Source organism: Saccostrea echinata, unplaced genomic scaffold (assembly GCF_033153115.1).
Source record: "Saccostrea echinata isolate AGI-Se365-2 ecotype Australia unplaced genomic scaffold, CSIRO_AGI_Sech_v1 ptg000048l, whole genome shotgun sequence".
Lineage (NCBI taxonomy): Eukaryota > Metazoa > Mollusca > Bivalvia > Ostreida > Ostreidae > Saccostrea > Saccostrea echinata.
The window spans coordinates 1,090,635-1,106,901 of record NW_026889797.1 but is presented as its reverse complement, the minus strand read 5'-3'; the positions used below and the strand labels follow the sequence as shown (position 1 = coordinate 1,106,901).

The 16,267-nt window shown below is 32.4% G+C and overlaps 1 protein-coding gene across 1 annotated transcript; it reads left to right on the top strand.

Annotated features, from left to right (window-relative positions):
• The first annotated feature begins 6,397 nt into the window (after positions 1-6,397).
• Positions 6,398-13,245, top strand: LOC133203132 (multiple epidermal growth factor-like domains protein 10). The gene is made up of 8 exons (XM_061338977.1): positions 6,398-6,461; positions 6,825-7,067; positions 7,604-7,858; positions 8,150-8,284; positions 10,067-10,201; positions 10,854-10,994; positions 12,413-12,550; positions 12,770-13,245. Exons 1-8 carry the CDS (start codon positions 6,398-6,400, stop codon positions 13,030-13,032), a joined length of 1,374 nt encoding a protein of 457 aa, XP_061194961.1. The 3' UTR covers positions 13,033-13,245.
• The last annotated feature ends 3,022 nt before the right edge of the window (positions 13,246-16,267 follow it).

The following is a 16,267-nucleotide window of genomic DNA, read 5'->3' as shown; positions in this document are numbered from 1 at the left end:
ATTTTTTAATGGAAACACCCTCGTAAAATCATAACTTATTATGAATAATAATAATAATACTTGTGAAAGGTATGGTAAATTCAAGCAATATATAGTCACATTTGAAAGAAAAAGTCTCATGTGTTCTAATATTTAGATTTGCAAATGTTTTCCCTTAAAGTTTGTATACTTACACTTTATTTCACGCAGAACTTAAAACATTAGGCAGATCTTTTCTTCCATGTGAAATATCAAACGAAATAAAAAAAAAATGTAAAAGTCGATATTCAATTAAACTATTCTTCTGAAATTAATGTCGAAATTTTTACATACCTGAAAGATATTTATGCTGGAAAGACAAAATATAGTTAACTCAGATAAATTTAAAATACCGTTGAATATCGTTAAATATCTGTATTTACGAATTTTGTTGAAAACTTCATAAAATTTGCCTGTCAAACACGACCTAAGGTTATCTGAAATCATGAAAAAATTATCCAACTGTTCATTGAATTTTTCATTCTTTAAAACTTAAGTAATAGGGGCAACAAGGTGAAAGAAAATATACCCCTGAAATTTCGGTCATCAGAATATATGAAATTGCCCTGTACATAGAATCTAAAATTCGACATGCCAACACGATTTTGTTTCATGCATAGTGTTTCTGTCACATATATTACATTGTAAATGTAAAAATAAAAGTTAGGAGAAATATTTAGAAAGTCATCTCAAGTAGATTTTAAACTACCCATATTACACAATTTAATTATAAAAATGAAATTAAATCATTTCTTAATACACTTTATTGCATCCAAACTTTCTCTTTGAGTAATGTAATAGACTCAGTCTGGCGCGGATGAAAATGTTCTGGACACATTGCAACATATTGATTCAAAAAACATTTAAGCACCCCTGTTATTGACTGTGGAGTGTTGGGTTTGAATTTTAAAATTCAAATCTCTAAAGTCAATTTCGCGCATTTCGACACCCTGTATGTACAGCAGCAGGTATCATTTTGAATATGGAACTGATTAGATGGTTGATTGTTCGATTAGGAATGAGGCTCCAATCCCTCGTAAGGAACTGCCTCAGCTCCTAAGTGGTGCTTGAAATCGGACCTCGAAGTCAATTTTTTCCCATTCTGTGGAATCATTTAAATTCGTGGGGGTCAATGTTCGTGGGCAATCAAAATTTTATTGGTTCGTGGGGATGTAATTTCATGGGCAGCTCGTTTATTTGGTAGATTTAATTAATCAGTACGTTGACAAAAAATGTTCGTGGGGATGTAAATTCGTGGGTAAGGGTTACCCATGAAATCCACGGACATTGATCCCCCACGAACAATGCCGATTCCACAGTAATTGCTTTTTGGAAAACAAATAGGGGACTAAGTAATTACTATTGTGAGTGCGTGCGTTGTTGGCCACAAGAATATCTCTTGGAACGTCTTTTTTTTAATGGGAATACTTGTTTTAAAATTATGGCCTGCCTTTTGAGCCATAAACAGATACCCTTGCAAAATGTTTGGGTACAGATTTCTCTCTTATTCTGTTGTTAGGGTTTGCAGGAATGTTACTAGCAGTTTGTTTTGCATTTTGCAATCTGATTCATTGGTAGATTCTCACGGGGCATTTTAAAAACACAAATCATGACTAGTTAACTTATCCCAAATTTTAGCTTCATGTCTTTCAATCTTAAGCTCAAAATTAAGCAACTCATGTTTACGTCGAGCAAGCCAGAATCATTCTTGAACTAATTCAGAATTATTTTAACCATGATGAAACGCAGTTGGAGTAGACCGATTAAACAAAAGAGTTTATTTATTTTTTTTCCTTTCAGCATATAAAACAATAGCAATAATTGTCATACACAAAGGTTTAGGTGACTGCTGAAAACTACCATGCTTATTTACGTTGTCAGCTAAATCTAGAAAGCATACTGAATCAAATATAAAGAAAACGAACAGAGAGAACACGGACCTCTAAAACATCTTTACTGTTATTTAGACGGGACTAGCAGGTGCAATCACCCCTGTCACTAGTATCTCGTTTTATTCGATAACTCTGTTCACAAATTGAAACAGTTTTTGACCTCTTTATAAGCAGAGTCTTGATGCAAGCGATCTCGCTACATTCGGTATTTTTTTTATAAACAAAATATATATGAATTAATACGGGATTCAAACTTCATCCTCTTATAAGCGGTACCTCCCTGTTTTTGATCACCAAAAGGTGTGGATTGTGATATTAGCTTATCGCGTTTCGGTTTTCCGCCTTTCTTCGGAATATCTTTTTTACGGGACTTTTGCTGAAAAAGTCAGACAATATATATATATATATATATATATATATATATATATATATATATATATATATATATATATATATATATATATATATATATTGTAACTTATCTTCCCTTTCCTTTGTATCCAAATTAATAAATGTCTAGATCAGTCAGTAAAAATTGAAATTTTCTTTTCTGTTCTTTTCTTTTTTTCATTTGTACCAAAAGGTCTCTAGATTGATTGATTGTTATTTGTTTTACGTCTCATTCAAAAATTCTTCAATTATATAGATACGTCACCATATACCGATGAGGGGTTCAGAATTTTGACCTTTACTCGGCACCCAGGACCATTGCGCAGTGAAGCATTTTTAACGTGTCAACGCCTGCAGTGATACGGGGCCTCGGTTTTTTAAGGTCTCATCCGAAGGACTAGCAACTTTCACTTCAAAGTTCCGAGCGCATGGCGAATGAACAGTTGCTACCCATTTTTTTTCGACTTAAGTCAATCGCGGCGGGATTCGAACTCACAACCTCCTGATCACGGACCAAGCCGACTGAGCTATCGTGAACGGTCGAAGAAAAGGGGAAAACGCTCAATAATAAGTATATTAATAGACAACTCTGTTACAATGTGACCCCTTGTTGGCAATGCTGTGTTTATCATAGAGGGCACTGTGTGCATTTGAAGCTCTATGATTAAATATGTGCAACAATGTTTATGTCCTGCAATTGACGTTCAAATTGTTTGTTTGTGTGTTGTTTAACGTGCCTTTTGGGAAGTTTTCACTCATAAGGAGACGCCACCTCTTGCCGGTGGAGAGCTGTAAATTTGGACTTTTACTCGGCACTCAGGGCCATTGAGCAGTGAAGATTCTTTTCATGCCAGCAACTACTGCGACATGGGACCTCGCTTTATACGGTCTCATCCGAAGGACAGGTCTACAAGTCCAACAGTGGGATTCGAACCCGCGACTTAATGATCAAATCCTTACTCCGCGACTCTATAGCGAACGCTCTAACCACTGCGCCACGCGGGCGACTATAAACTTTATTAATATTGATATGATTTACGCATTGATAAAACAGGGGGAAACCTACTCCGAGAAAGAAAGAGGGAAAAATATAAGCTCTAGTGTAAGTTTCCCCCTCTGGGAAAGTCCCACCCCTGAGTACAGATTCCGAGGGGGTTGTTTTGGGGGAAATCCTACTTTGCACACCTGTTGTCATAAAAATTACATCATTCAGATGTTTTGATTTCATAATTCTATTTTTCTCGTAGAAAGACACATTTTCTGTATCGTAGAAAAATATATTTCTTTGCAAAATCAAGGTTGTAAATGCTAAGTACATTACCTAATTTAACATATTTTAGAAAAATATGGAAAGAAAAGTATCAAAAATTCAAAAGATTTCAATTAAAAAAAAAGGCAGGCAGGGAGGTCGGGAAGGGGGGGGGGGTCCATACCCCCTCCACCCTCTGGGATTTTCAGTTTTAATTTTTTTTTTTTTTTTTTTTTGCTTGTCAAAAACTTTGAGAGTCATAATTTTTAAATCCGTGTGACCCCCGCCCTTCTTCGGAAAAAAAAAATTCCTGGAACCGTGCATGAAAGGACTACTTTTTTGTGCTTTTCTCTGATCTTGGGTGGACAAAGCCATGGCGCATGCGGAACTTGATACAAATAGAAAACTTGAAATGACCTAATGGAAAAAAATGAAGGACAAACGGTTGAAATAGAAATCTACTTGATGTGTTTTTTTCTTTGAAAGACAGAGAGTACAAAGTGAGAAAAAAGAAATAGAAAGAGTAATCACGGAAATGAATGGGGATGTGTATACCTGTGGCAATTTCATATGAATTCTTACAATTTATTTATAAGATTACACGATCTTTTAGTGTACATCTTACTATTTTCAACGAAAATTCAAAAATTGAATAGTTTGTGCTCTGTTAGTGTATTTAGATTTAAAAATAAATAAATAAATAAAATTCACATTAAAAAATAAAGTATGCAATTGTATGCAATTATATAAAATTATAACGGTTAAACCGTTGCAACAACTTTATGACTTTAATAAAGTTATTTTTTACAACAACACAGTGCCCAACGTCTTAATCGTATGGTAATAACCATAATAATATATGTGTTGCATGAATTGTCTAAATAATAATAAAAAAAAAATATTTATACTATTAGTTAGTCAATATTCATATATCTAACAGAACTTGGTATTTTCGTACAGTAGTTTTCCTTCGCAGCTTCATGTATGTTAAGGCCGTCCGAAGGCTTAATATACATTAAATATATACATTTTATTTTTAGCTACATTTTATTTTTAATTTGTAATTTATGCATTAATTTGTAGTCAACTTGTGATGAGAATTCAATTAGGTATTATAATAACGTATTTTTGTGATGTCACATAACTTTGTTGATCACTTGACGGACACGAAATGTTCTCTAAATGTTGCACACAAATCGCACCGGCAAAAGTGCAAAACAAAATTATTGTGAAAAGTTTGCTACATAAGTCAATTCACGTGACCTTTGGTACGTATAAAGTGCTGCAGGCAATTATAAATTTTACTTCTTAAGAAATTATTTCACGAGAAATTCAACTTAACAACATCCAAGGGCATGTCGCAATTCATACAAAATAGGATAAATTAAATACTTCCCCCCAGCAAAATTCAGTTAGAGGACGTACTTCTCTAGTAAATTCACAAAGAAGATCTTCAGTCTATCCTTATTAATCACTTGTGTCAGTCAAATATATACACGACGTCTACGGTCGTGTAAGAGGGAGCGTTTCACATGCATTTTTTGTTATTGTGTGAATATGTGCATATCGGAAAAGCGAAGGGATAACGATTTAAATTACAAATATTCAATGTCAAAACAACACACTGGAGCTTAAAAAAAAGCAATCCAAACATCTGAATTAAACAACAACGCAAGAAAAATTCTACATGTCACGTAAAAGGAATATAAAAGTTATGACACTATCCCCATCATGTCCACTCAAATATGCAATGACTTGACTTCATATGGTATTGTGACGTCATATCTTGGTAGTTCAGAGAAGTTTCTGCAGTTGGAACAGTTTAATATTTTACAGACAGCCTTATCCTAGCCGCGTTGGTGCCTAAACAATCCTTTTATGTTTTATGATTCTAGTTACATTTGGGAAAAAAATGATCAAAATACCAGACAGAGGGGAGTTGAAGTGATGGTGCTTACTCTTGTATCATTATTAGTCCTTTTTCTTCTTTTTACATAGTTTGCTGGTGGCTTCTTTGATTTTATATATTATATGCATGTTAAAAAAGAATTTAATATTCAAACATGTATACATCAATTATTACTTCTTTAGATATTGAAGGAAAAATCAGTTTGAAAATGGGGGGGTGGGGGGGGGGGTGGGGGCTTCAGGCTGCTTTTTGTTCAGTAACAATCAAACCATAATTAAATATAATTGCACGAACGAGATATTCATAGTGATAATTTTGTAATATAAAAAAAAACAAACAAATGTTCATAAGATGATACAATATAGGCGAAGCTATTTTGTAATTATGTCGATCTTAATCGTGACCCCATTACCATATAATCTTCCTGCAGCACTGTCTAGTAAAACATCTATATTTGACAATGTTATTAAATTTCTTGACGTATATTAAATAATATATTTTGGAACGAAAGAATGGGAATTGCGATAAAATTTCATTTTGCAATATCTGGGACAATTTTTGAACTCGGATGTAATCCACGTGAAAGTGATATAAGATCTTGCTTTATATTTTATGAAAAACAACAACATAGTGATTTCTATGCGCTTCATTTTGTGTTTACTGTTATATGTGCTCTTTGCAGATTTTCTGCAAACTGAAGATGTGGTTACGATTTAAATCAAGAATTTTGTTACCCATTTCACTCTTTCTTTTCATCTTCCTTCTTTCCTAAGGACGTGAAGTATCCTTTAATAGCATCAATGTCTTTATAACTGTCTTAAATTATCCATGCATTATGAGCTTTGTGTTTGTACTTTGCTTAAGCACAAGTAGTACTTGTTTATGAAGTAGTATCAAAAGATGCGATGTTTTTTCTTTTGTTTTATACTGACTATCCCAATGAGTGCCAACGTGTTAAACTTCGGTGTGATATTAACAGTGTTACGCATAATCAATGGATATGGTATGTTTTTAGTCATAGTCTGATTTTCATGATTTAATTCTAATTAATTAATAATATGATATAATTAATGAAATTGTATCATCTAGTTATCAACTTTATGGATTGTTATATCGTAGGAATGAACTTTTTAAAGGTCACAATAATTTTTTAACGTGTGCGCACTCAGATGTACAAAGTTAAGACATAAAAATTTATCTGCATTAGCATTACATCAAAACTGGAATATCACATGTACCTAAAATGTATTTGAAGCAACTTTTTTTTTCTTTTTTTTTTTTACAAAAATGACAATTAAAAAAGGACAACCCTTGACAAAGTATCCGAAACATATTCCGATACGTTTTCCATTTTTTTTTTCTGCAGAGAATATAGCTTTAAATAAACCCACACATCAATCGCAAGCGTATTGGTCTCCATACTATGCAGAGGGTACATTCAACTCCAGCAATGCTGTTGATGGTCTAAAGACTGACCTCTCAGCTTTTGGAGGGCAATGTGTAATATCAGGTGATGGATATAAAACTGCTACCTGGTGGGTGAACTTGACGTCCATTTACAGCATCCATGATATAAGGATATATCACAGGACAGGCAATGTACCATGGGGTAAAATTATATATTGTTTAACTACATATTATTTTTATCACAAAAATCAGCCTTTTTTTATATGTCAGTTTTAAAAAATAAGTTGGTGATGTATGATGATAATATTTACTGTCTTCAAGAGATAATTAACTTTACCTTGAAATACCATTCTTGATGAAAGCCAGATTTAAAATGAAATTTATGCATGGTATTTTCTAATTTGCTTCAGTATTATTAATAAAATATTCTGACTCCTTGAAGAAATAGTTGCACAATGCTTCAAAAAGGATAGTTATTTTTATGAAATGTTGCTTTAAACTTTTTTTTTTTAGAAAAAAAAAAGTATATTCACATCATAATTCGAAGTAGTCAACTCCTTTGATCCAATTTTTCACTACAGGAATTATTCCTTAGTGAAGAATATAAGGGATAGTTCATGTTTTTCGTGATTTTTTTTTAAGTTTAAAGAGACAGAACATGCACGAAAAAAATGTATTAAAACCTCAGGAATACTTGTAGAACATTTCAAGTTAAAGTTACACTTTGCTTTTTTTCAGATTCTGCAAATGGCTACACGAAATATTTTTTGGGATTTTATGTTTATGTTTCAAATACGACAGAAACACTCGATGGGCATTTATGTTTTCATGACACAATCTATACCACATCCACAATTCCAGCCATCATTGACATACCGTGTCCTGTACATGGACAATTTGTTATCTACTATAACGAGAGACCACAGAGATCAGCACATTCTAAACTGTATTCAAAATACGCACACAATGATATATGTGAAGTGGAGGTGAATGGTATGTTTTTTTTTTTCTAGCTCTCATATGAGCTCTGTCTTATGTATTCAGGAAACACCACGTAATTATCCTTTTTGAGGAACCCTTTTAATATTTGGTCTAGGGAATAAGAGACATGTTTTATTTCTTTGAAACCATTGTTCTACAGCAGTGCTTTGACTTAAAATAAAACGTTCTTAATTCTCAAATTAGATTCTTCAATAAATGATTAAATTATGAACTCGATTTTAATTCTTTAAGAAAATATATCAGTTCATTTACTTTAACCAGATTATATTCCTGCTATTTAAGGCTGCAATAAAACAGGTTACTATGGACCTACTTGTTCCTTCCCCTGTCCTGACACGAACTGTCGTTATTGTCATGTAGAGACAGGTGCTTGTCAGGGATGTAAACCTGGTTACAAGGGACATCAATGTGAATTACGTAAGTAGACTACAAACACATCAAAATTCAAAAAAAAAAATGCTTTCAAGGCTTATCCAAAATCCGTTTTTTTTTTTTTTTGCTTAAGCAGAGTAGTTTGAGATGAAATAAATACAAACTTTGAGAACAGGAATTGCTAGTAATATGACAAATAGCTAGTTTTGAGTTTCAAGGGTTTTCAAAATACATTTCAAAACATGTCATAGCATTATTAGTCCCCTACCGGTGAAACCGGAGGGGACTATAGGTTTCCTCTGAGTCTGTCCGTCCGTCTGTCCGTCCGTCTGTCTGTCTGTCTGTCTGTCTGTCCGTCTGTCTGTCTGTCTGTCCGTCTGTCTGTCTGTCTGTCTGTCCCTCTGTCTGTCTGTCAGTCTGTCCCACTTGGTTTTCCGCACTTTTTTCCTAAACTTTTGTAGGTATTGAGCTGATTTTTGGTATGTGAGTGTATCTTGATGAGTTACAGATCAAGTTTGCATTTCGTTCCGCTTCATTGATTTTTGACGGAATTACGGCCTTTTCAATTTTTACGGGTTTTCCGCAATTTTCTTCTAAACGCTTGTAGATATTGAACTGATTTTTGGTATGTGGCTTTACCTTGATTAGATATAGATCAAGTTTGCATTTCGTCCAACTTCATTAATTTTTGACGGAATTATGGCATTTTCAATTCTTAACGGGAACCAGATTACACTTACCGGTAGTAAGTATTGCTAATGCAATACTCTCAGAATGCTTGTTAGATAGGTGATTTTAGCATTTAAACGATTGTAGAAAGAATTACATTTTTTGTATTGATAACTATATCTTAATGTGCATGTATGTTGTATTTATAACACTGTTATATGAAAAAATTTATCACGTGATAATCAGATTATTGTGTAACTTGTCATACCCGTAATTATTTAATTAGTTTGTATTAATGTTAAAAGCCAGCTATTAATCAAAGGGGAAAAAAAATCTCTCTTTCATCTTAAACAAATCTTGTCAGAAAAAACTAATTACACTTAGAGATATATCAACAAGCAAAATCTGTATATATCTGAATAGTACATACATGTAGAAGAGATAATATGTATACAAAATACTTAAAGCTTTTTTCAACATACTATATTTTTTAGAGTATTTTCTACTTTGCTTTGCAATTTATGTAAAAAGAGGCAATTAATGGCACAATCACATACATAATTTAGTTCTCTAGTAAACTATCGCATTTCTTAAAAAGCTTCCAGCACTTAGGAATATAAAAACAAACACTTAAATGTGAATATATAAGAAAAGAACATATAAGAGGTGTGTAAACAAAGGGCTTTTCATCTTTCCAAAGTCTGCTACTTTGCTTTGCAATATACATGTATGAGAAAAAGGCAATTAAACTACAATACCAAATTATTTTAGTCATCTTGTAAGGAATCCAGTTCCTTAAAGAAGCCCAGAGAATAGTGTAATATAAAACAGAGATTTGTAGAAAGACCCAGATTCATAACATTCTGATACATGATTAGTGATATCAGTGTGAAAATAACTTTATTTTGCTGGTTGTTTTTAAGGCAACAGATGAGTAAAACACATATTTCTTTAAATGTTTTCCCCTAAAGAACAGCATGACCTTATTTTTTATGATTTACCTTTTTCTATAAAATGTTCTTTTTTTAATGAAATGCCGGTATTACTTTGGGGTTCATGTAACTGCCTGAACTTTTTTTTCAAAAGTAATAGGATGAAAAATTTTATCAATACGTCTATTTCACTGTGTGCTGAAACTATGTTCATTGCTATCAATAGAATGTGGCGATGGTACATATGGACAGGATTGCGGACAAAAATGTAGAGCCTGCCTGGGACAACAATGTCATCACATCAATGGGTCATGTCCTGAAGGCTGTGACGCTGGGTATGAAGGAACATTTTGTGATAAAGGTATTTGTTTAATAAATAGAGGATATTCAATGTTTTGTAGCTGGAAATGGAATTTATTTCACGGCTGGGAGAGAATTTTTTGATATTTTCACGAGTGCTAAGCACGAGTGAAAATAATAAAAATGCTGTCTCACGAGTGACATAAATTCCATATCCAACAACAAAACATTAAATTTTCTGTTTATTACATTTTCTTTGCTTTTCCTTTTCCTCTATCTTTTCTTAACACAGTGTCATAGGCCGTGACGTCATAATTGAGCGGTTGAAACATTATAGCTTAGCAGTTTTGAGATTGAAAACTTTGTAACATGGATTTCTCAACATATTTGGGAGGAAATTGAATATTTTAGTCTGTATCAAGACGGTTTAGTAACTATCTCTATCTTATGACAAGCCAGGACTTTTTTTAAATTTAATTTTATTTTCTTTGATATCATTTCACACTGTGACATAATATCACTTTGGCATCATTTCACACTATGAGAGAATATCACTTTTATTCAATAAATAAATCACAGTATTTCCCTGTTAAAATACATTAAAATGTTTTAAAATATTGTATTTTGTATCATTACTTTTGTTTCTTAGGACGTAAACTATAGGAATATAAAGCATACTTATATGTCAATATGTCTTAAAATCTTCATAACAGAGTGTTCAGCAGGAACATTCGGAAATAACTGTGAACAAGATTGTAATGAAAACTGCGGTGAACCCTTAAAATGCAATAGAACGACCGGGGTGTGTGAAGGTGGATGTCAACCAGGCTGGAAAGGGCTTCAATGTACTAATGGTAATTATTTCATTAAAAGGATAACTAACAGATTTAAGCTTTAAATGTAGAGTGTATTTAACCCTCTTTTTTTCTTTTTTAAAGAGATTCAAACAATTGTTTGCTTTGGTATCTGTTCACTGAATTTATAATTAAACTTCTTCAGTATGAAACACCTTCAAATAGTATACAAGACCTATATTGATGTTCACAGACGTCCGAAGCACGTCATCTTTACATATTTTTGTCAAGTAAATTTAAAAGTAATTTATGTAACGTACTCTGAAATAATCTAAGAAACGACTATATTCGACAAATTACATAAGAAAATATTTTTACTGAGATTCCCATTACTTTTATATGGAATATATGTATGCCTACCGCATGAAATAAACAGTGATCTTAATAAACAGTGATCGCGTAGCCTTAAGTAAAGGTTTGTATATTTTTGCTCCGCACTTTAAATGCAAGTACGAGTCCTATTATATGACAATCATCAATTCAGTTTAAAAGAGTATTTATTTGTTAATATCAATATTCTGTCGATTTCCTCATAGTGCGCATAAAGGTGCTGCGTGTTCAATTTTCAAATTTAAATTTAATGATATTATTTTTTTTTTTAGCTGTTTGTATCTTTCATCTCAAGTTTATGCTTTACATATAGTAACATGAAATATAGGGGAAATCAACAGGTATTAAAGTTCAAAAGTCCATGCAAACAATGCAAATAAGGTGCAGAGCAAATACGGACCCCTAAAACATCAGGCAATGGAGGTGTGAAAATCCCCTGCCAACCGTTCAAACCCACCGTGTGCTCTTTGTTACGTTCCGGAGAAAACGGAAATATCCGTAGACAACGCATTGTGTTAATAATGGCAAAATAATTAGTATGAAAAACGTCCATCAGCATTTGAATAAATTATCAATTGTATTTGCTGACAACTGCATTGTATCGACCATAGGACTTGCAAAATGAGGATTTCAAACGATACTGTTAATATTATTGTTTCATAAACTTGTTTGTCAATAGCTTGCCTCGTTTCAGAAATTGTTTATACATGTTCCTCTTGCGTATCGATTCAACTGAGATACATAAACCCCCTATGCAGGTGATTAGGGTTTATTGCTACATATATAAGTAAAGGAAGTTGACAAATGAAAAGTTGAAGTCATTATGTTTAATCTAAAACTTTGTTGTTATGTTACCTATGACGTATTTTTCTAGTAAAATATCCAAATTTGGAATAGAGTGTTAGACTCTGTGGTATCTTTTATTTCAAGCTCACAGGGATATACCGTGTCAAAATATAATGGATGTAGCTATTGTTTATTGATAACATAACATAACATAAAGATATTTTAATTGTAAATATATAGCACCAAGAAAAATGAATACATTTTATCATATTTTATTTTTTCTTTTAAATAAATCATATCAGAATGTGATGGTGGATTTTATGGTACGGATTGTAACTTGCAATGTGGTCACTGCCTGGAATCAGCTCAATGTCATCCACTGAATGGGTCCTGTTTAAATGGATGTAACGCAGGATACATAGGATCATTATGCAACGAAAGTAAATTGTATTTAAAGATGTCTAAATAGAATTCATGAATATTCTCACATTTTTCAAGATTTTATGTAATCGCTGATCATACAGCAAGTAATTGTACTAAAAATTGCGAAGTGTTGTCCAATATTTTCATTTTCTGATAAATGATTCAATATTTTACAGCTGATACGATATCAAAGGGTTAAAAAATAATTTTTAAATGTTATTTTTGTTAATTTTCAGCATGCAGTCAAGGCTGGTATGGCTCAGAATGTCAAGAACAATGTGGTTATTGTAAAGGTTATAGACCATGTCATCACGTGACCGGATCCTGTTCTGGTTTATGCGAACCTGGGTATTCCGGAGATACATGTAAAGAGAATGTCTTTTCACAACTCCTTGACAACCAGAGAGAAATGCTGGAGCTGATGAGGAAATTCATGTCTTTTAAAAGACGGAATGCACAACTTAGAGAAAGTTTTACATCTCCAACTGACTTTATGTAGAGAAAGTATTCAATAGTAAAGAATGAACTGAGCTAGTTTAATTTTCACATCAAATGCATGAGTTATAAATGTAGTATTTGGGTTTCTAAAATAAAACATTCATTGAGACAAATCAACAATGTTCAGTGAGCTGTCATTGGTAAATTTATTCGACTGATATGGAAAGTTTAGATTGAAAATTTTAAGTGGAAAAGGATCATTCTCTAGAAGGCCATTTTGCGACTTACAATGATCACAAATTTTCAAGTGGTATTTTTTCCTTCAAAACTGGTATGTAAGTAGGCTAAAGATCAAATTTAATGATCAATTTTGATTGGTTAAATATGCTATAGTATTTGTTTTGATATAAGGTCGCAAAGTAATGTACTATCGATATGGGAAAACTCAAGAGGTTTGGTGTTTTATGCAACTCCTACACATGTCATAACCACCTTTAACCAACACCAAAAGTTACAAGCAATTTTCTTATAAATATAAAAAGATTATCAATTTTGTTAAAGGTGCTAATGTCATATAAATAATAATAATAAAAAAATCTTCATTTTTACGTTAATTGTCAATTAAGTCGTTTGTTTGTACTTCATTGTCTGTTTTCAGACCTTGAAAAAAAAATACTTTTAAATTTTTCTGCCGTAGAAAAAAAAAAAAATTCACCGGCCTGTCGATAGTAGTCGGAACACTCTGGCATATGACTTCTTTTAAAAAAAATCTTCTGAAATTGGTATTAACTTCTAATCATAATATATTAGCTACCACATTATCCGTGTTATATTCATTATTTGTATTATTGACCTGGTAATGTCGCTGAGTCAAATAAATTTTATCATCGTGTTCAATGCTTCCATATTAACATGACGAAAATCAGAAATGTATTGGTTTTTTATAGGTGAATTGTTTCAAATGACCTCTCCATTACCTTTAACAATATGCAACCACATTCTTCACGGTCATTCTTGAAAGTCCACTGTGTACATTCATTAAGAACAAAAGGCCCAGTAAAGGTGGATTTCAAGCAGGTCAATATAAGCGTAGCCCTCCATACCTCAAAGGCGGTGGACCCCAGTCCCTTCTACTAGAACTCTACTTGTACATTAACACTGACGTAATTATAAACGGCCGAAGTTACACCTCCATACCCCTACGATGTATATGTGTATATTGTTGGGTTATTGAACTTATATTGGTGAAAATTGGCACGAGAAGGCTGTGCGAGCTTGCAAGTGCATTTGTACTGCCAACGAGTGCCAATATTCACCAATATAAAATCAATAACTTTATCATATAGCTTAAACTTTTCCCATTGATTTATACTAACTATTTCAATTAAACCCTAACAAAGAATTCTATAGTTAACTTTAGTTTACTATATTATACTTTCATGTAAATCTGTTGAATCTGATTCGTCGAGAAACATTTGTTAAAAAACACTATAACCCGTTGAATAATGAGGCCACGCTCTCCAGCATAGCAACAGTCAACATTGCCTGACGACGGGTGATATTCCAAAAAAAATATTGACTGCGCAGAATTTATGCGCGCAAGGTTCACTGTAATATGTAATTGAATAAAACATTCAGTGTAATATAATAAATATTGCATGTAGTTGAGTGTAACATTGAAAATTTTCACCCCTCGAAAACCATTGTGAACCTCGGCTGCGCCTCGGTTGACAGTGGTTTTCTTAGGGTGAAAATTTCCAATGTTACATTCAACTACATGCAATATTTATATAATAGTAAACTAAAGTAAATCAAAATGTCAAAGTTATCACGATAGAAAATAAAAGTTTTCAAAGTGATCACTATAGTGTCAAAGTGATCACTATGATAAATCAAAGTTTTCGAAGTGATCACTATAGTGTCATAGTTATCACTATAAATCAAAGTTTTCAAAGTGATCACTGTAGTAAATCAAAGTTTTCACCATAGTAAATCAAAGTTTTCATAGTGATCACTATAGTAAATCAAAGTTTTCACCAAAGTAAATCAAAATTTTCATAGTGATCACCATAAGAAATCAAAGTTTTCCTAGTTATCACTTTAGTAAATCAAAGTGTCAAAGTTATCACTATAGTAAATCAAAGTGTCAAAGTTATTGAGGTTTTTGTATTGAGGCTAATAGGTGCTAAATTATTAATTAATAATTTGAATTTCTTGTGAAAATAGAACCATCTTACCTAGCCGATATTTTTCATAAATATTGCCGTTAAGCGGTTGACCAGACGATTTTTTTTTGTTTACAACGGGATGTACGATATTGAACGCTCGTATTCAGAATGTTTTCGGACAGTTTGGAGACTGTGAGGGAGATGAAAGCCTGGTATGGTCCCACAGGCAATTCAGGTATAGATTTTTGTATATTTCTAAAAGAAAGTATAAACATGTATTTCTTACTTCTATACTTATAAGTCTTTATCTTTATAAACATATTTATCGGTTGTATTTACTATAGAGTATAATGGTGGCAGATATTGGCAGCATGCAGTACCCGCAACGTTATTCTTTACAGGATACACGATACGATAGGATAATCGCACGATACGATAGGATACACGCACGATACGATAGGACGCACTCACGATAGGATAAACGCAAAACACGATAAACGCAAATTACGATAAATGCAAAACACGATAGACCTGATAAACGATCTTCACGATAGGATAAACGCAAAACCTGATAGGATTGTTTCAAAATGCAGAACTTTTTTGACAAGACGAATAGATTCTTTTGTTTGATATACTGCTGTATGTTAATTAAAATACCTGCAATGCTGCAAATCTAAATGATAAAATATATTTTAAGTATTATGAAAGAACACGTAAGGTCACTATGCTTAGTTTACAAAACCTCTTTATTTATTTTTTGGCAATAATTTAGTGGATCGTTGTTAAACGCAGACTGTAATTATTTTTGATTAATTCTATTCAGTGGTGGAAATTTTCGAATATTTGTGTGAATGTCGAAATTCTCAATAAGGTTGAATTATGAATCGTGTAATTACAGAGATTTTAACATGATGGTTATTCAAAAATTCCGTAGACAGGTGTTGTTTCTCACACGTACGATAATTCTATGAAACTTTATAAATAGATTTATTATTTATATAAGGAATATATATCTTATAAATTTATTTACAAATAATGATATTTTCTCGGAAGAAATATATGCAGTAAATTAAATATTTATATTCAATGTCTGTAAAGTCTGCGATGTATCCAAAAATCGCCATTTAA